The sequence below is a fragment of the Mirounga leonina genome, unplaced genomic scaffold (assembly GCF_011800145.1).
Source record: "Mirounga leonina isolate KUSES-001 unplaced genomic scaffold, KU_Mleo_1.0 Mir_127, whole genome shotgun sequence".
Lineage (NCBI taxonomy): Eukaryota > Metazoa > Chordata > Mammalia > Carnivora > Phocidae > Mirounga > Mirounga leonina.
The window spans coordinates 36,480,277-36,502,974 of record NW_023270316.1 but is presented as its reverse complement, the minus strand read 5'-3'; the positions used below and the strand labels follow the sequence as shown (position 1 = coordinate 36,502,974).

The following is a 22,698-nucleotide window of genomic DNA, read 5'->3' as shown; positions in this document are numbered from 1 at the left end:
TTTGGGAAAATAAATTAAAAACAGATGTTTTCTTTTCTTTTTTTTTCTAAAGATTTTATTGATTTATTTGTCACAGAGAGAGAGAGAGAGCACAAGCAGGGGGAGCGGCAGGCAGAGGGAGAAGCAGGCTTCTCGCTGAGCAGGGAGCCTGATGCAGGGCTCAAACCCAGGACTCCAGGATCATGACCTGAGCTGAAGGCAGATGTTTAACTGATTGAGCCACTCAGTCGTCTCCAAAATATTTCTCCAGATATTTTCAATATAACTGGATTGGTGTAATAAAAGTGGTAAGCACAAAATGCTAAGACATTACAAAAGATGGACAAGATGCAGCTAAGGGGTGGGCGGATAGTGAGGTAGGGTTAGACAAACGAAGAAAGGGGTGATAAAAGGAGTAAGACAGGGCACCTGGGTGGCTCAGATGGTTAAGCGTCTGCCTTCGGCTCAGGTCATGATCCCAGGGTCCTGGGATCGAGCCCCACATCGGGCTCCCTGCTCCTTGGGAGCCTGCTTCTCCCTCTGCCTCTCTCTCTCTGTCTCTCATGAATAAATAAATAAAATCTTAAAAAAAAAAAAAAGGAGTAAGACACTGAAGCAAAAGGCAATGGATATGTATCAACCATACTGCAACTAGTATATAGCTTCAGACCTGAGGAAATAAGTTGTGAAATTTGATAAAGATTAGAGGTATCCTATCAAGACATTTTTGATGGAGAGAAAATAGGAAAAACCTACTGGTTAAATTTGAAATGGTAGACAGTGAAGGATAAATACACTGATAAAGAATGGGCTCTACCTGGGGCATAGGGGACTAATGAAGGTTTTTATTATTATTATTAATATCATCATCATCATCATCATTATTTTGCACTTTAGTGATTATGCTAAAAGTCAGGATAAATTGATTTGCCAGAAGTGAGTTGGAGAGAGATTGGAGATAGGGAGATCATTATGTAGCTTATTTATGTGTTGTAAGAAAAAATAAGTTCATCTGAGAAACATATGGTTTACCCCAGATCTGCAGGCATAAGGTGATAGAGTTTCAACAAATGTAGTGGAAATTCTGATATAAATCAGACAGGCTCTGATAACTGATTAGCTATGGAAGGCAGAGCAATTCTGATGACAGACTTCAAAGCCACATTAGATGGAAATATTGCTGATGGTGTATATTCTAGACAGGATATTAATGATTTTTTATAGTAGGAAATATAATGACCTTGTTTGAATTGTAGAGCTTTTATTTAATAATTATACCATGTATTTCACAGTCACAGACAAGTAGGATTTTTACATTTCATATCTAAAAGTTGCTTTTTTCACATGGATAATTTGCTCTTTGAAGAAATAATATAGACATGAAAGTTAAATAAAAAATAATATTTTTGAACACTTGTAATAAGAAACTCTTATTTTAAAAACAATATACGAGGGGCACCTGGGTGGCTCAGATGGTTAAGTGTCTGCCTTCGGCTCAGGTCATGATCCCAGGGTCCTGGGATCGAGCCCCACATCGGGCTCCTGGCTCAGGGAGGAGCCTGCTTCTCCCTCTCCCGCTCCCCCTGCTTGTGTTCCCTCTCTCGCTATCTCTCTCTGTCAAATAAATAAATAAAATCTTAAAAAAAAACAAAAAAACAATATACGAAGGGTACCTGGGTGGCTTAGCTGGTTAAACATCTGCCTTTGGCTCAGGTCATGATCTAGCCCTGCATCAGGCTCCATGCTCATCGGAGAGCCTGCTTCTCCCACTCCCTCTCCCCTTCTCTCCTCTACCTGCCCCCTGCTTGTGAGCTCTCTCTCTCTCTGTCAAATAGATAAAATCTTTAAAAAAAGTAAAAAAATAAAATAAAAACAATATACGAATTGTGAACTTTATAAGTTTGTTTTCATGTATATAAGTTTTCTGGAGATCAAGCAAATACATGTTTTTGTTATTTAAAAATACCAACTTAATAGTTCTCCATACCTATCCTTAGAATAAAACTTAAAATACAGTCTGAATTCTTATGAAATGTCTGTGATAGAAAAAAAAAAAAAGAAATGTCTGTGATAATTACATTTTGAAGATATGTTATTGAAATGTAAAGCTTAGGAGAAATTGATCAAATAGAGAATTTTAAATTAAGGGGAAATAGTTAAAATATTTATAATTCTGTGTGCATAAAACTAATTTATAAAACATGAAAGAGAAATAAATATAATAGAGAATATTTTACTTTTTCAATACCTACTTTCTTATATTCCTAATGTGTTCTCCAGAGAACTAGTCCTAAAAGTCAGTAAAATCTTGAAGAAAAATCATATATTAAGAATTAAAAGTATGTCAGGCTTTTATACTGGTATTTAAAAAAGTCACTTTCAGCACAACTCATCATTAATAGGTTAAATGTGGGCAAAAGGGTAGAAGAAATAACACAGATTTCAGAATTACACAGATCTCTGCACTCAAACTCTACCTTAACATACTTAGTAAAAGGTAGAAATTAAGAATGGTTCTCATCTTTGTCAAAATCAAATGATCAAGAATATACTGTCAACATAAGTTTTTTGTACAAAGTAAATGAGATATTGTATATGGTGGTGCTTTAGTATTAGGTATTAAAAATACATCATTGGTGAAGTAATTTTATAATTCCTAAATGTTCAGTTACTGAGGACAGATACAGATTCATAAATATTTTCTTCTGCTTGAAGGTCATATTAGGAAAATTATTCAGGTAATAACAATCTTCTATTTACAGTCGGTTTTTCAGATCTTCAAAGGATTATAAATAAAGGAGATTTTCATATGAATACAAAGTTTATATTGATAAAAATTACACTTAAAAGTTAATGCTTCATATATATGTATGTATGAGATTTGTTCATTTTGGACATCTACTAAGATCAGTTAAATAAGTTGTAATTTCAATATGGCAAATATGTACTGAAAGCCTACTAGAAGTAACAATGTACATGAAGTTAGAAATGTAAAGTTCTTGGGATGCCTGAATGGCTTAGTCCACTGAGCATCAGACTCTTGATTTTGGCTGAGGTCATGACCTCAGGGTTAGGAGATCAAGCCCCGAGTTGGGCTCCATGCTGGGTGTGGAGCCTGTTTAAGATTCTCTCTCTCCATCTCCCTCTGCCCCTCTGCCCTTCCCCCCACTATCTAAAAACAACAAAAAGCAAAGTTCCTTTCTCCCGTTTGCTTATAGTTCAGGAAAGGGAGTTAATCTATTAAATTAGAACAAATATACTCATGAATTTATACTTGTAGCTCTGAATACTTGCTAATGATCCTTCAGAACCAAGACATGTATCAATTTCTAATTAGGCTTGGGCATGAGTTTGAGTTACATTTGCTATCAGAAGAATGTTCAGGGATTTGATCAAATTGTTAGTGAGTCATCATCTACATTGTATCATAGCTTTTCTAATTTATCACATGATCTAATTTAATACTTTGAGTTAGCATTATAATCTCTATTTTAGAGATTTTAAAGTTATATTTCAATAGTATTACCAAATTTGTGAATGCTCAAAAATTATTTAATCATGGATATGTCTATGATCTACTTTATGTGAAAGGGAAGAAAAAGTCAAGTTGCCAGTAGTTTAATTCTAAACAAAATACCTACATTCCAAAAAGGATAGGACATAAAACAAGTGAAAAAATCTATGGAGTAAATTTCTAAATGGAAAAGAAAAAGGAGCCTTCTGTTTATTGGAGAACAGAAGACATGCTGACGTGCCCTCTAGTTATAACACCAATACACCCGGGCAAATTACAATACAACTATTTTTTTGCATTGCAGGATTTAAATGAAAGTGAGAAAAAACTAGAAGGGCACAACCAAGTAGCTGAAAGAAGAGTGAGGTAAAACCTGGGAGAGAGCTAACTGAATACAGAAGTCAGCACTTCCCTGGGGCAGATGTCTACGCCTGTGATAGGATCTGAAGCACCAGCCCTGGGACTAACATAAGGTGGAAGAGTGAACCAGAGACTTTGAGTGAAGTCTGGAGCTTTGAAGAGGGCTGACAGGGCTCATGGTCAGTGGTGCCCCTGGTTCTTGGTTGAAGCTAACTCATCCTCACTGGACAAAAGCATCCCCAAATTAGGTCCCCCAAAGCCCCACAGAGCAAATGAAATTAACTATGACTTCAAAATATTACCCAACACAAAAAGAATCAAACTAACAAAAATGAGACTTGCCAGAAACAACAGACAACAGGCTTAGACCCTCAAACTTTAGATGTTGAAATTACTCATCACAGGATATAAATTAAACATGTAAAACATTTAAGCAAATAATAGATGAAATTAAAACATAAGATGAGAACATAAATGATTATTTTATAAATCTCAAACAAAAGAGAGAACTTTCAGAAATGGGAATTGTTGAAATTACAAATCCACAGGGGCCTCTGCTTTTAACTATGATGCTGATTCACAAGCAGAGTGAGGCTGAGAGCCTGGGAATATTCATTGGCTCAGGCTTCTTGGGAGTCTCCTGGAGCTGGGAAGACACCAACAGCAGTTCTAGACAACCAAGGTCCTTAGGACCTTAGACTCAAAAAAGAGAATGGCAGGGCATTGTTGCTTGTCTTCTCTGTGCATTTGCTGAGGTCTAAGACATATCTGATGAGAGGCAGAAATCCAGGCAGACGATGGAAGCTGAATGCTAAAAATGAGGTAGAGCTCATCCTTCTGAAAATTAAAGGGTATTCAGGGCCTACCATGGAGGAATGGCTCTTATATGAAGATTAGAAAGAAACCAGAAGTAGAGAAGCTCTCACAAATACTGCATCTTAGTCTCAAATCATCCAGTCCTGATTTGGAAGAAGGGTTTTCCTCTTACTCAAGTGTCTGCCAAAAGGAAAGTAAATTCTCTCTGAGAGACAACTTAATGTTATCCACAATCTCCATATATTTTCATATACAAGAGGAATCATTCTTCCAGGAACTGCCAAGTAATGCTCTGCTACCAATTAGAAATTTACAGCAAATTTGTAAAATATTAGCATTATTCAACTTAAAGAAAATGAAAGGATCACACCATAATCTGTTTGTACTGGACTTTCTACTATATGGTATAAGCAATTAGCTCAAGACACTGAAATAAAATTTATAATAATTAGAAAAGAAGGAAATAATATGTCATTCTACATCATTATATAGATGATTTTATACATAAAAATTCAATATACAAAAAACCTCAATTTCACTATTAAGAGAAATGTAAATGTAATGGCAAGAACATGGGAGTTTTCATTGTATAATTTTTTCTACTATTGCTATGCTAGAAAATTTTTGTAAGTTTTTTTTTAAGACAGAAAACTGGTTGAGAAGACACTTAAGCTGGCATTATTGTATAATTTGGTGATGCTATATTCTTATAACCTTTCCAGAAAGACATTGGATCATATGGCACAATAGCTTTACCTTTCCACCCAATAATTTTTCATCTAGTAATCTTTATAAAGAACACTCAAAGGTCAAGAAAAAGTCTTAATGAATGCAGATGCTAATGATGGCATTATTTACAGAAAAAAGAATTGGATCCCACCAAATGTTTAATACTAAGTTTGAGCTAAAAAAAACTTGTGGTGTTTCCATGTAAATAAGAATTAGCAAGCTTCTTGATAAGATGTATTTTAAAATGTTAATGAAATATAAATTTACATATGTAAATAATGAATAAAAGCAACAAAAGTAACAATTTTAATTAAGTCAATAAATCCACATATACATTATACCTCTCTAGGTAATCACAGACTTTATGAAGACAAATGTTAATAGGTATGTCTCTATATAAATGTAGATATATAGTTACGGCTGTACATAACTATCACACGCACATACATAGAAATTTGAGAAAGGAAATACACCATTCTGTTAACAATGACTGTACGTAGGTTATAAGCTGATTTTTCTTATCTATACTATTACATATTTATCAGATTTTCAATACTTGCATTAGTAGAATGAAGAAAGGTATCTCAAGAAAATACTATTTTGATCAATACAAAACCAAACTAATCCTATTTCTAAGGAATTGTGTAATAAACAGTCAATATCAGAATATAAATCCAATAATGATATTTTGATGCAAATATTTTCCATTAACCACTACCACCAAATTTTATTTCATAGCTTACATGAATCATACATAAGTGTAAGTCAGTCTAAGCACTTGAAAGTAAGTGATTAGTGTTTTACCTTTAAATCAACCTTCTAAAATATTTATGATGATTACCGTGTGATTTGTAATAAAATTCTTACCAAAACAACAACAAATTGATCAATACAGTTTACTGCTTTAAATCTGCATTTGATTTCTGTTGACACCATTTAAAGAAAATCGTTCTCCTTATAAAAACAGCTTGTATTTATTGCCTTTTTATTTAACTTTATGTCCCCTCATTTCTCAATTCATAGTAGAATAAATATTAATACTTATAATAACATTTTAATTGGCTTTAAAATATGCTATAAATTACTAAGTTTTTAAAGATTTATTCTTCAGTATTTTCCTGTTATAGAAGTAAATTAAATCGTACTTTCTAAAACACATTACAAACTTCTATTTATGGCTTGATTCTTTTTTTCTCATTTGATTCATCATTTTTGAATGTTCATATTAGCATAAAAGGCATTTACCATGCACATGATATAAATATAAATGTCATTTATATGAATATTTTATTCCCTTCCTTGTGTCATATAACTGTTATTTCACAGAACCCACATACTTTCATGTCTCCAAAGTTCCTTCACAGCTTGGCCTTGTTCCACATGATTAGGACGGTTAGCCCAGGTTTCTGCTCTGAGTCCCCTGGGAGTCCCTTTGGTACCAAACATGTTGGAATGCTTTGTTGTGCTTTAGTTTAACCTCTTTACATATTGTTTCATCTCATTTAATGAATATACTTTTACAGAAGTGGATATAATGCTGAGAAGGGGTAAATTATACTAGAGATTTTAAGTGACCTCCTGGATTTGAATGGGCATTTCTCTGATTTTGAAGACTGCCTTCTCCACTAGGAACATCACCAGCCTTCTAAGACCTCTGTAGTTTCAAATCAGAATTGATCCTGTAAAGTCTCTCACTGAAGCCCACTGTGTCTCTCTTCCACTAACTACCATGCTTTCATTTCCCTATGGCCATAATCCCGCCATAAGGGATTTCTCTCCATTTTTTTTTTTTTTCTTTTGAAGATGTCACTTTTCTTCAACTGTGAACCTTCACATTTGATATACCTGGAGTCTGGAACTTAGCACCCAGACCATCCTTCTATTCTTTTTTTTTTTTTTTTTTTTAATATGACAGAGAGAGACACAGCGAGAGAGGGAACACAAGCAGGGGGAGTGGAGGAGGGAGAAGCAGGCTTCCTGCAGGGCAGGGAGCCCGATGCGGGGCTCGATCCCAGGACCCTGGGATCATGACCTAAGCTGAAGGCAGACGCTTAACCATCTGAGCCACCCAGGCGCCCCTATCCTTCTATTCTAATAATGTGCTAAACTAATCCCTAATAATTCTTTAGATTGCAGCTATCAAAACAACAAGAGCAGACACTGCACTTCTGACTTTTCTAGACTAGCCCAGGTTTGCTCCACAGGCATTATACTCACTCCACTTGCAATTCCCTTCTTGTAACATTCATTTTATAAGTATTTTGTTTACTATTTGTTTTCCCAGATGACCTTGGTACCTCTGTGAGGTAGGGGTTATATGCATAATGCTCACCACAGTACACGGGTTCTTAATGCAGACCTGGCACAAGATAGATGTGCAAAAGATTTGCATCAGTACTGAATGCATATATATATGATTATAAGAAGGGAGAGAGGAGAGGCTAGTGCTCTGAATTTTCATGCCTATGGAAAATCTGCTAGCACTGTGTCCACAGTTTATCTATCTCATTTGATATCATCTGAATCTCAATAATTATCTAGCTGAAGAGGAATCCCAACAAAATGTTTATATAGCCCTTTATAAGGCACAATATAAATATGTCAAAAATTAAAAAAATACACTGAGTGTTATATATTGTATTATTTTTCAAATTAATCATACCAAGTAAATTCCAATTTTTTACTATAGGTTTTTCTTTTGATTACTCTCTTTTTTACATTTTATTCCCTTTTCCTCATTACCTTCCAAGAAAACACAATTTTAAGATAAAATCTTAATGCCTATTTAAAGATAAAAGTTAATAAGGTATAGAAAGCACTATTAAAGCAGTAAAAGCAGGATGCAAATAGGAGGGATTACCATAAAAATGTTCTATTTGCTCTTTAAATCCCTTGAAACATCGGGCTTTTATAAGTTTCTGCTTCACTAGGAAAAATAGGTTCTCTGAGGTTTGGTATTAAGTATTAGACTTTTATCTAAGTTTATGGGATATTAATATCTCACTCCGATAGGGCTAAGGATATGGTAAAATTTCCTAAAGCTTCCTTCAAATAATTTTTTCCATTGTATTGCTGATTTAATCTCGGATATCTGTTTAAACCTCCTGTATTATCACATTCTTTTAAGCTTCTACCTTATTGAATATGTGTAACAATAAATGAATTGTTGGTATTACTCAATTCTAAAGTGAGACTTGGAATACCTAAGAAAGATCAATTTTTAAATAATTTAAAGAATTTTTAAAAGTTTGCTTAGAGAAATTCAAAACCTGCCAACAGTTTAACTCAGTGGACTCCATAGTCTCATATTCTTTTATGCTACAATTTGAAGTCACCAGATTTAAAAATTCAAATTTAGCCATGGCCTTTGGCTCTTTAATGGTATAGTAGTTTTTGTACCTATTTTAATTTATGTTTATTTTTCACTCCTAATTAGAGGCAAACCAGATTCAATAAATGTTCTTCCTCCAACTGCTCCTTCTCATCCTCTTCCTCCCCCTCCTACTCCTTCCTCCTCTTTCTTCTGTTCTTCCTCTTCTTTTTCTTTAGAAAAAAATATTAAGTGCAGATTTACAAGTGGAATCAATGTTGTATGGGCATTCTTCCCGTAGAATACAGTTTCTTTAAAAACAAATTTCACTCATTTGACTATAAAATTTGATAAGTATTATAAAAACCACTACCCATTTATAAAATCTTAGACTTGGATGCATATATTTATTGAAAGCCATGGAAATCAGGGTATATACTTTTACAGATACAATGAACATGTTATAATGTCAAAATAAAGTTTGCATGCTTCTGCTACAAGAGATGACTATGTCATGTGGCGTATGACATTTGATATTTATTACTCTCATAAGGACAACGTGGGTATAGGTTACTAGATTTGTTTTCTTAGCTTGAAAAAATTTCTTTGGAATTTTAGTACAGGTTCTGACTATTTTTTTATCAGATAAAAAAATATTTATTTTTATCTGATAAAATTTTTTCTATTTCACCACTTTACAAAAAAGGGTTTGAACCACACTTTTTGAAAACGTCTGACATGTTCCCTTTTGTAATAACATATATTATAGGATAAGCAAAAAATGGAGGGAGAGAAGGAGGGAGAGAGAGATGAAGCCATTTCCCTAGTTCTTAAAGCAACAAGTTATTTACCCCCTTTAACTGACAGTTATATATATAATATATAACCTAGATATCATATATGCAAAATATATGTATATAGAAATTCTCTGGCACTTATTTAATGTGATGATTACTAAAAATCAATGTCCCAATAAACAGGAAGTAAACTTCTCAAAAAAATTAAACTGGTGAAAACCATCTAATGGCCACAAGGTATCTTCATGACAGACAAAAATATGGGAATATATGTCTTTCCTTATCAATTACTTAAATTGTTTTCCTTTAGCTGCTATTTGGGGATCTCACTTCACAATTGTGGAAGTAGGTTTTGTTGCTTCCTTTTTTTTTTTTTTTTTTTAGATTTTATTTATTTTTTTGAGAGAGGGAAATAGAGAGAGAGCATGGGAGGAGCAGAAGGAGAGGGACAAGCGGACTCTGCTGAGCACAGAGCGCAGAGCCCAAGGTGGGGCTTGATCCCAGGACCCTGAGATCATGACCTGAGCCAAAACCAGGGGTTGGAGGCTTAACTGACTGAGCCACCCTGGTGCCATTTCTACTTCCTTTGAATTCTTTAATAACAAAGTTCTTTAATAGAGATCAAATGTGTAACCACAGTCTATTGTTGCCAACTATATATATTGTGGATTAGGGTGCCTGGATGGTTGGGTGAGTTAATAGTCTGCCTTCAGCTCAGGTCATGATCTCAGGGTCCTGGGATGGAGCACCACACTTCTGGCTCCTTGCTCAGCAGAGAGTCTGCTTCTCCCTCTCCCTCTACCCCTCCTCTCTGCTTGTGATCTCTCTCTCTCTCTCAAATAAATAAATAAAATCTTAAAACATATATATAGTGGATAATTATATCACTTATCAGACACAAACATATGACAGTTATATTCTTTGTCTTGTGTACCACATAAGACAAGCTGAAGAAGACAAATATTCATGGAATGTTTTCCACAAACTATAGAAAAGTAAGAATAAAACCTTCAAATGTGGGGTAGAGCAAGATGGCAGAGGAGTAGGAGACCTGGATTTCGTCTGGTCCCAGGAATTCAGCTGAATAGGGATCAAACCATTCTGAACACCTACAACCTCAACAGGAGATCAAAGAAAAGAATAGGAACAACTCTCTGAAAAGAAAAGCGACCACTTTCTGGAAGGTAGGATGTGCAGAGAAGTGAATCCCAGGTGATATTCGGGAAGATAGACGGCAGGGGAGGGGGCCTCGGTCGGGCGCTTCTGGCAAATGATAGAGCCGTGGAGCACAAAATCGGAACTTTTAGAAGTCTGCTCCGCTGAGGGATGTTGCTCTAGTGGCTAAGCAGGGGGTGGAACCCTCGTGGGACAGTGTGGTCTCAGGACCCTTGGGGTCACAGAAAGGCTGGGGGCGCCTGAGTGCAGCAGAGCTCCCAGGTATCGGAGCGGGGAAGCCGGCTGCAGAGACACAGCCAAGGAGTGGGATCTCAGCTCTGGGTTGCCATAAACTGTGATCCGCGGCACAGTCGGGCCACTGCTCCTCCAGCAGGGACCCAACAAGCAGCAGATCTGGGGAGACACCCCTTCCTCCCCCGGGAGGAGCCGCGCGGGAGTGCACCGCAGGTATCTGCTGGGTTTGGAGACTCCACGCGGGGTCGGGTGAGACAGAAACGCTGGGTCACAGGCTGGGTGAGTCCAGAGTTCAGCCTGAGACCGGGGAGATGGGAGTGACTGACTGCTTTTCTCTGGGGGCGCACTGAGGAGTGGGGCCCCGAGTTCTCGGCTCTTCCGGGGCGGACATTGGGAGGCCGCCATTTTCACTCTCATCCTCCAAAGCTGTACCGAAAGCTTGGCACGAAAGCTCCTAAGAGCAAACCCGAGCAGATTACTTAGCCAGACCTGGCAAGGGCGGGACAATTCAGCCTCCAGGTAAAGACATTTGGAAACCACAGCAACAGGCCCCTACCCCCAAGATCAGCAAGAACAGCCAGCCAAGACCAAATTTACCAATCAATGAGAACGGCAGAACTCCAGCGCTAGGGGAATACTGCACATAGAATTCATGGCTTTTTTACCATAATGCTTAAGTCTTTCAAAGTTAATTTTTTTTTTTGAACTGCCTTTTTTTTTTCTTTTTCCTGTTTTCAACCAATATCTTATCAATCCCTTTTTTAAAAAATATTTTTTATTTTTCATTTTTAGAGTCATATGCTATCCTTTCATAGTAGTTACCCTTATTTTTGATATATATATATAAGTTGTTCTTGCTTTAAAATTTTGAGATACAGTTTCTTCTAACAGATTAAAATATACCCTAAATCTCTAGTGTATGGCTTTGTTCTAGTCTCCTGCCTGATCACATTCTCTCCCCCGTTTTTTTTTAAATCCTCTTCTTTCTTTTTTCAACCAACTTATCTTATCAATTCCTTTTATAAAATCTTTCATAATTTTCATCTTTACAGTCATATTCCAACCCTTCATCATATTAACCCTTATTTTTGTACATATATGTTTTTCTTTCTTTAAAATTTTGGGAGGCACTTTCTTCTAACAGACCAAAATACGCCCAAAATCTAGTGTGTGGCACTGATCTATGCATCAGCCTGATCATATTTGATCATATTGTTTTTTTTAGTTTAGTTTTGTTTTTGTTTGTTTTTATCTGTTTCTTTTTCTTTTTTTTCTCTTTTCTTTCTTTCCCTTTCTTTTCCCCCGGTTTCAGGTCTTTTCCGATTTGTTTAGTGTATATTTTCAGGGGATGTTGTTACCCTGTTAGTATTTTGTTCTCTCATTCATCTATTCTCCTCTGGACAAAATGACAAGATGGAAAAAATCACCTCAACAAAAAGAACAAGAGGCAGTACTGACTGCCAGGGACCTAATCATTATGGACATAAGTATGATGTAGGAACTAGAGTTCAGAATGATGATTTTAAAGATACTAGCTGGGCTTGACAAAAGCGTGGAAGTTGGTAGAGAAACCCTTTCTGGAGAAATAAAAGAACTAAAATCTAACCAAGTCAAAATCAAAAAGGCTATTAATGAGGTGCAATCAAAAATGGAGGCTCTAATTGCCAGGATAAATGAGACAGAAGAGAGATAGTGATATAGAAGACCAAATGATGGAAAATAAAGAAGCTGAGAAGAAGAGGGATAAACAACTACTGGATCACAAGGGCAGAAATTGAGAGATAAGTGATACCATAAGATAAAACAACATTAGAATAAATGGAATCCCAGAAGAAGAAGAAAGAGAGAGGGGCAGAAGGTATATTGGAGCAAACTATAGCAGAGAACTTCCCTAATTTGGGGAAGGAAACAGGCATCAAAATCCAGGAGGCACAGAGAACCCCTCTCAAAATCAATAATAATAGGTTAACACCCTGACATCTAATAGTAAAACTTACGAGTCTCAGAGACAAAGAGAAAAATCCTGAAAGCAGCTCAGGAGAAGAGATATGTAACCTACAATGGTAGAAACATTAGATTGGCAACAGACCTATCCACAGAGACCTGGCAGGCCAGAAAGGACTGGCAGGATATATTCAGAGCACTAAATGAGAAAATTATGCAGCCAAGAATACTATATCCAGCTAGGCTGTCATTGAAAATAGAAGGAGAGATGAAAAGCTTCCAGGACAAACAAATCTGAAGGAATTTGCAAACACAAAACCAGCCCTACAAGAAATATTGAAAGCAAAGAGAGAGCCTAAAGGTAACATAGAACAGAAAGGAACACAGACAATATACAGTAACAGTCACCTTACAGGTAATACAATGGCACTAAATTCATATCTTTCAATAGTTACCCTGAATGTAAATGGGCTAAATGCCCCAATCAAAAGACACAGGGTATCAGATTGGATGAAAAAACAAAACCCGTCGATATGCTGTCTGCAAGAGACTCATTTTAGGACCAAAGACACCCCCAGATTGAAAGTGAAGGGGTGGAAAATGATTTACCATGCTAATGGACACCAAAAGAAAGCTGGGGTGGCAATCCTTATGTCAGACAAATTAGATTTTAAACCAAAGAGTGTAATAACAGATGAGGAAGGACACTATATCCTACTTAAAGGGTCTATCCAACAAGAAGATCTAACAATTGTAAATATCTATGCCCCTAACATGGGAGCGGCCAATTATATAAGCCAATTAATAACAAAAGCAAAGAAACACATCAACAACAATACAATAATAGTGGGGAACTTAACACCCCCCTCACTGAAATGGACAGATCATCTAAGCAAAAGATCAACAAGGAAATAAAGATTTTAAATGACACACTGGATCAAATGGACTTCACAGACATATTCAGAACATTCCATCCCAAAGCAACAGAATACACATTCTTCTCTAGTGCCCATGGAACATTCTCCAGAATAGATCACATCCTAGGTCACAAATCAGGTCTCAACTGGTACTAAAAGATTGGGATCATTCCCTGCTTATTTCCAGACCACAATGCTTTGGAACTAGAACTCAATCACAAGAGGAAAGTCAGAAAGAGCTCAAATACATGGAGGCTAAAGAGCATCCTACCAAAGAATGAATGGGTCAACCAGGAAATTAAAGAAGAATTTAAAAAATTCATGGAAACCAATGAAAAAAAAAACACAAAATCTTGGGGATATAGCAAAGGCAGTCCTAAGAGGCAAGTATATAGCAATACAAGCCTTTCTCAAGAAACAAGAAAGGTGGCAAATACACAACCTAACCCTACACCTAAAGATGCTGGAGAAAGAACAGCAAATAAAGCCTTAACCCAGCAGGAGAAGAGAAATAAAAAAGATCAGAGCAGAAATCAATGAGATAGAAACCGAAAGAACAGTAGAACAGATCAACGAAACTAGGAGCTTGTTCTTCAAAATAATTAACAAGATTGATAAACCCCTGGCCAGACTTATCAAAAAGAAAAGAGAAATGACCCAAATCAACAAAATGATGAATGGAAGAGGAGAGATCATAACCAACACCAAAGAAATACAAACAAAGATAAGAACATATTATGAGCAACTATATGCCAGCAAATTAGATAATCTGGAAGAAATGGATGCAGTCCTAGAGATGTATCAACTACCAAAACTGAACCAGGAAGAAATAGAAGACCTGAACAGATCGATAACCACTAAAGAAATTGAAGCAGTCATCAAAAATCTCCCAACAAACAAAAGCCCAGAGCCAGATGGCTTCCCAGGGGAATTCTACCAAACATTTAAAGAAGAATTAATACGTATTCTTCTGAAACTCTTCCAAAAAATAGAAATGGAAGGAAAACTTCCAAACTCGTTTTATGAGGCCACCATTACCTTGATCCCCAAACCAAAGACCCCATCAAAAAGGAGAATTACAGACCAATATCCTTTATGAACATGGATGCAAAAATTCTCACCGAAAGACTAGCCAATAGGATCCAACAGTATATTAAAAGTATTATTTACCACGGCCAAGTGGGATTTATTCCTGGGCTGCAAGGTTGGTTCAACATCCGCAAATCAATCAATGTGATACAATACATTAATAAAAGAAAGAACAAGAACCATATGATCCTCTCAATAGATGCAGAAAAGCATTTGACAAAGTACAGCATCCTTTCTTGGATCAAAACTCTTCAGAATATAGGGATAGAAGGTACATACCTCAATATCATAAAAGTCATCTATGAAAAACCCACAGCAAATATTATCCTCAATGGGGAAAAACTGAGAGCTTTCCCCCTAAGGTCAGGAACACGGCAGGGATGTCCACTATCACCACTGCTATTCAACATAGTATTGGAAGTCCTAGCCACAGCAATCAGACAACAAAAAGAAATAAAAGGCATCCAAATCGGCAAAGAGGAAGTCAAACTCTAACTCTTTGCAAATGATATGATACTTTATGTGGAAAACCCCAAAGACTCCACCCCAAAACTGCTAGAACTCATATAGGAGTTCAGTAAAGTGGCATGATATAAAATCAATGCACAGAAATCAGTGGCATTCCTATACACCAACAACAAGACAGAAGAAAGAGAAATTAAGGAGTTGATTCCATTTGCAATTGCACCCAAAACCATAAGATACCTAGGAATAAATCTAACCAAAGAGGCAAAGAATCTGTACTCAGAAAACTATAAAATACTCATGAAAGAAATTGAGGAAGACACAAAGAAATGGAAAAACGTTCCATGCTCATGGATTGGAAGAACAAATATTGTGAAGATGTCAATGCTACCTAGAGCCATCTACACATTCAATGCAATCCCCATCAAAATACCATCCACTTTTTTCAAAGAAATGGAACAAATAATCCTAAAATTTGTATGGAACCAGAAAAGACCCCGCATAGCCAGAGGAATGTTGAAAAAGAAAAGCAAAGCTGGCGGCATCACAATTCCGGACTTCAAGCTCTATTACAAAGCTGTCATCATCAAGACAGCATAGTACTGGCACAAAAACAGACACATAGATCAATGGAACAGAATAGAGAGCCCAGAAATGGACCCTCAACTCTATGGTCAACTCATCTTTGACAAAGCAGGAAAGAGTGTCCAATGGAACAAAGACAGTCTCTTCAACAAATGGTGTTGGGAAAATTGGATAGCCACATGCAGAAGAATGAAACTGGACCATTTCCTTACACCACACACAAAAATAGACTCCAAATGGTTGAAAGACCTCAATGTGAGACAGGAGTCCATCAAAATCCTAAAGGAGAACACAGGCAGCAACCTCTTTGACCTCAGCCGAAGCAACTTCTTCCTAGAAACATCGCCAAAGGCAAGGGAAGCAAGGGCAAAAATGAACTATTGGGACCTCATCAAGATAAAAAGCTTCTGCACAGCAAAAGAAACAGTCAACAAAACCAAAAGACAACCGACAGAATGGGAAAAGATATTTGCAAATGACATATAAGATAAAGGGCTAGTGTCCAAAATCTATAGAGAACTTCTTAAACTCAACACCCAAAGAACAAATGATCCAATCAAGAAATGGGCAGAAGACATGAACAGACCTTTTTCCAAAGAAGACATCCAAACAGCCAACAGACACATGAAAAAGTGCTCAACATTGCTCGGCATCAGGGAAATCCAAATCAAAACCTCAATGAGATATCACCTCACAGCAGTCAGAATGGCTAAAATTAACAAGTCAGGAAACGACAGATGTTGGTGGGGTTGCGGAGAAAGGGGAACCCTTCTACACTGTTGGTGGGAATGCAAGCTGGGGCAGCCAGTCTGGAAAACAGTATGGAGGTTCTTCAAGAAGTTGAAAATAGAGCTACCCTAGGATCCAGCAATTGCTCTACTGGGTATTTACCCCAAAGATACAAAGGTAGGGATCCGAAGGGGTAGCACCCCGATGTTTATAGCAGCAATGCCCACAATAGCCAAACTGTGGAAAGAGCCAAGATGTCCATTGACAGATGAATGGATAAAGAAGCTGTGGTATATATATATATATACAATGGAATATTACACAGCCATCAAAAGGAATGAAATCTTGCCATTTGCAATGACGTGGATGGAACTGGAGGGTGTTATGCTGAGCGAAGTAAGTCAATCAGAGAAAGACATGTATCATATGACCTCACTGATATGAAGAATTCTTAATCTCAGGAAACAAACTGAGGGTTGCTGGAGTAGTGGGGAGTGGGAGGGATGGGGTGGCTGGGTGATAGACATTGGGGAGGGTATGTGCTATGGTGAACGCTGTGAATTGTATAAGACTGTTGAATCACAGACCTGTACCTCTGAAACAAATAATGCATTATATGTTAAAAAAAGAAGAAGAAGAAGAAGATAGCAGGAGGGGAAGAATGAAGGGGGAGAAATCGGAGGGGGAGATGAACCATGAGAGATGATGGACTCTGAAAAACAAACTGAGGGTTCTAGAGGGGAGGGGGGTGGGAGGATAGGTTAGCCTGGTGATGGGTATTAAAGAGGGCACGTTCTGCATGGAAGCACTGCGTGTTATACACTAATAATGAATCATGGAACACTACATCAAAAACTAATGATGTAATGTATGGTGATTAACATAACATAATTAAAAAAACCTTCAAATGTTCTGTGTTCAACTTTTAAATGAATCATTCACTTCCTTTTGAAGGGCCAAATTGGTAATCAAATTAGGTTTGTAAAATACAACTGCCACTTATGTATAGTTGTCTATTTATTTGCCTGGCTTCCATATGAGATTCTAAATGCCTCAAAAGAAACTCTCTTCTTCATAATATTGCTCTCAGCCAGTATATGCTTGGCATATTACATTTTCTTTGCTTAGAATTGAAATACAGTTGTGAATATATCCAACACATTATTTGGCCTGTGTTTTGTAAGTGCTTCAATCCCCTTTTCATTTCATCTGAACTCTGGCCCATAATACACAAGAGATAAGGGAGTTAAAGAAAAATAATAAGCAGAAGCAGCAACCACAGACTGAAAAGAAAAGATGATCTTTAAATGTTTCCCTTAATATTAAATCTTAATGTATAAAGCATGTGAGTTTCATTGGTATTATACAGATTACAATATTAAGATCGTGCCATGGTATGGTACAGGGTGTGTATTATATAGAGATGAAGAATTGTATACCTTTGTTGTTATCCATTCCTCCTACTGCATACAGAGTTCCAACTGTAGATTTTCTAGGTTTAGTTCTTGGACTTTGCATTAAAGTTCTTCTTTCTGGCAATAGATGATATTTCATTGCTTCCAGAATCAGCTTTTGACATTCCAAATCATTCTTAAATAATGCATGGTTTTCTAGGTCAGCCAATATCTGTAAATAATACATAATCACTGTTAATAATGTTTTTATAGGAATGTATATGACATCAGTGGTTAAAATTAAAAGCTTAATGCCTATGATATTACATACATATTATGCAGAATGTAATAATAATTAATTACATTGACAAAAAATGAGTAAAATGGAAGGCTTCCATGAGAAATGGAATGGATTTTATTTTCTATTTATACTACTTATTATCATTTTATTACATAGAATATAAAGGAACTTTTAGAAATCACTCTTTCCATTCCTTTCCTCTTATGAAGACTATTTATAAATTGAATATAGTTGCCTATGTTGGCCACAAACCTGTCTGGTGAAGGAAATTAAAAAGTAAGTTTTAACAAATTCATTCTAACAATTTTCATAAATATTCATATATTTATTTTAAGATATTCCAGGTATGATTTAAACATCTTTGAAATTAAAAAAAATCAATACAAATGAAAACAGTTATCTTTATCTCTTTAAGGATGCAAGCAGATGGAAAGTTGTATAGTAGACAAGGTAAAGTTTCCAATAGTGAAATTAAGAACTTTTATACCAAAAATCCAGCACCTGAGGGAGGACTAGAGTAAGATCAGCTGTTTGAAGCTATAGTATGTTTCTCTTTTGCTACACCAGGCTTTTATCCCCCCAAATTCTTCTGTGTACATTTCTTTGTACACATCCAAAATATCTTTTTTTTCCCCCTCCTCTTCTGTTTTTCTTTAGACTCTCTTTTTTCTGTATTCTTTCAGGATCACTTTCTCTTTCTTAATGAATGAATGTTTCATTTCAAGTGACAGTTAAATCTGTCACATAGATTTAGAAAATTAACAAGTTGAAAATTGAATATTAATACTGACCTTTTCATCCAGATTGATAAGAAACTTTATCACACATCTGTACACACATGTGTAACATGTGAGAAAGAGCAATAGCTCTGAGGCTGAATAAGGAATGTAATGTATTAGAGCTACCAGAATACTTTGGAATATAGAAGGGAAGATGTTCAATTAAATTCTTGGCTACATTGCACTTTTTGTATATTGAAATCTTAGTTGCCTTCCTACCCACTTTCATTCTGAACACCAAACAAGAAAAACACTTTTTTTTTTTTTAATGGTATGGAATAGGATAGGAGATCTCCAATGGATTTTTTTTAAGGACTACTATTTTACTCTTTCAGTAGTTAAAAAAAAATTAACCGCCAAATAGAATATCTATTTCTAAGAAGATCCTAGTGGTCTTTATAAAGTAAAAGGAAAAAAAAAAGTATTTTGTTATGACTTTTGGTCGTCTGTATATCAAAGTATAATTGTTCTATATCTAAGCCTTTTACTTTCCTTAAAAGGAAAACAATCAGCTTTTCCAGTGATAAATGTATATATGGTTGAACTTGGCTCCCATCAGTTCTTTTTTTTCTTCTTCTCTTCCTTTTTCACCTTTTTGGAGAAACGTTGGGATTAGTTGATCATAAGAAACTGTTCTTTTATTAGCAGTACACTCTAGGAATATCTTATCCAGATAAACAGTTAAATACAAAATAAAAGGGGTAAAAAGAGAAAAAAAACTTTAAAAAATTCAAAAGATATGGCTTCATATCTATATTTTTTTCTTGGAAAACTATAACTCATAATCAATAAGCATAACTGGAAGTTTGAGTAAGGGCTTAGGTTTTAGATAAATAGATTCATAGCATACATGTAAATATTTTAAAAGTTTGACATATGAATACATAATGTCACTTACATTAAAAGGAGTTCACACACTAGTCCTAATATGTAGATGACTCTTTTAACTAATTAGAGTGGGTTAGTTTTAGCTTAAAAATATCTCTATGCATTCTTTTTTATTTTATCACCATGTAAAAATAAGGTTAGTACAATATTTAAATACAAGACTTGGGTTAATTTCTTATATTTTAAACTTAAAAAAATTTGCACATTAATTATAGGGGTCCAGTAAGGTATAATTAATTTAATAAATAGTTTATGATTATCAAAATATAAGATTGTTTAGTAAGTTGTATCTTTTATAAAGGTTCAGTCTTGTGAATTCTTGTAGTCCTACATATCAAAAAGACCAATGGTGTTGGCTTATAGTTTTTATTTTTTCAGAAAACTTTAAGACAATAGACCAATATTAAATTAATTTAAAAAGTTTAGTTTATGAATACTGTTTTGATTTCTAAGAAAAGTCACATTGGTCACTGAAATATTTCCAACTTGTCCTGGTTCCTTATTTTATATATATAAAATGGACATAAATTAACAGAATGTGCAACATGATAAAGCTAACATTAAAAATATTAATTTTATTACCTACTCAAATGGCTAAATATCTATATCTTTCTAAATACATAATGCAGAGATAAATAAGGATTCTCTCAAATTTTTCATTAAAATGGGTAATTATAAGAGAAAATTTAAGGAATTTCATCAAAATACAGTATCAGAGGACAGTCAACCCTAAGTGCCTACATTTATAATACTTTCAAATAATTTTAAAGGGAAATTAATTGCTCAATGTTCATAAATGTATGCATAATGAAAAATATTATAAATTATTTCAAAGTATGACAAGGAAGATATACAAAATAAAACTAAACTTTATAATTAATTCTATAAAATAACCAAGGTATTCTGTAATTAAATATTTTTCCTTTAATTAATATAACATTTTATAAAATTTCTTAATTTTGGCATACCCCTAATCATTTGACAATTTTTAAATTTCATTTTTTATTTTAAAAGAAATTAAATTTTTCATGATCACTTTTCCTTGTTATTGTGTATTTTCAAATGATTATTTATTATTGCTTATGGATACTATGACTGTGTCTATATTTCATCTCCTCTGACAACACTTCTTAGCATTACAATTCCATCCCAAATTAAGACACAAATTCAGAATAATAAAATGGTTAAGCTATCTTTTAAATTTGAACTATCTTTAGATTTCCTGCAGTAATCCAAGATTCACACAATTATTGCTCTTCCCTATAAAATGAAAAATAGTTTTTTATATTCAATTTTAATGAAATCTAAACTATTGTGACAGCTCCTTTGACACTCAAATTTAAAAATATATCAATATGTTTCAATAATTATATGTTACTTAGAAACATACTCATGTTTATATATAAGAATTTGTACAATAGTTGTCTACAAGTTAGATTTTCTTCCTAGGATACTACCAACCAATACCCCTTCCAATCAAGAATAATCATAATGTAATTTATTTTACAATTTAAAAAATTCTTGGATGTTTCATAAAATCTTCACTGTTAGTACGTTCTTACACTTAGAATAATCATTAACTACATCATAAATTGTGTATTAAACCTCAAGGAAAGATCCTAGTCTCTACAAACAATAATGTTTCAAAATATTTGGTCAACCAGAAGAGATATCAGAAATCAAAATATCCTGAGACTCAATAAGAAGGACAGCATAGGGTATATTAACAACATTACGTAAAATTCTAATGGGTTGATCTGTGTCAGCTAGGCAGTCGCTTTGCAAATATGTCCTAGCTCCCCATCACCTTGGTAGGTTTCCTTGTGACTAAATAACGATCTGCAAGTTAAAGGGTAAATGTGTAGCTGCAGAATAGAACACAGTCAAGAAACATGTATGATATTCAGAATTGACTAATATGAAAAAACAGGATAATTTACCCATTTCTACCTAGAATTCTCGACAATAACTTTGTTAGAGCATTCCAGTTGCCAGCAATGTCATGACTTTTGATTAGATATGTTCTTTTTGCAATTGTGTGTATTAAAACATTGTTACTGTCTTTTTGCATACTCTTTGTAAAGTTCCATTGACTTTATTTCTAACTACGCTTTGGGGGGAAAAAAAGAAATTCCATTATCAAAACAATAGTTCTTAAAAATTACCATTACATTTGTCATTAAAATACCAATAATTTGATTGTTGATTGCCTGAGAAATTCAACCATGTGCTTAAAATAGCCACGTTTAGCAACATGAGAATATTGATGAATGTTTTAATCCCATATATTTACACATAGATACTCCTCAAACTGCAGTTTTCCAACAGTATTTATATGAATTTGTTTCAAATGTTTTTGCAATACATTGGAAATTATGACTCTAAAAAAATATTGCTTCATGAAAATAGAATGCATTATTCAAGTATCTAGTTTGCATTGTTTTTCCAACCTTCAAATAAGAAAATAGAATAAATTGTCATATCATTCAGAAAAAAATTGTCTCCTATCTTTATATTTTTCCTTAATATATCAAAGAAAATACTCTCTTGGTTAGAATCTTTGTCATGATTCTCTGCACTAAATTGCATGTATAGATACTTCTCTAACATTGTAAACAACTCTTTCTTATATCACAAGCAAACAAAATCAAATGCATAGATTTATCTGTGTTGCATGACCTACTCTTATTAC

The 22,698-nt window shown here is 34.9% G+C and overlaps 1 protein-coding gene across 2 annotated transcripts in view; it reads right to left on the bottom strand.

The window, feature by feature from the left end:
- Nucleotides 1–22,698, bottom strand: part of KLHL1 (kelch like family member 1) — a 357,107-nt gene that overhangs the window by 103,735 nt on the left and 230,674 nt on the right. For both annotated transcript variants that reach the window (XM_035003252.1, XM_035003253.1), the window contains one exon: nt 18,084–18,270. In XM_035003252.1, coding sequence (XP_034859143.1) covers nt 18,084–18,270 — 187 coding nt within the window. The remainder of the gene's footprint in view (nt 1–18,083; nt 18,271–22,698) is intronic.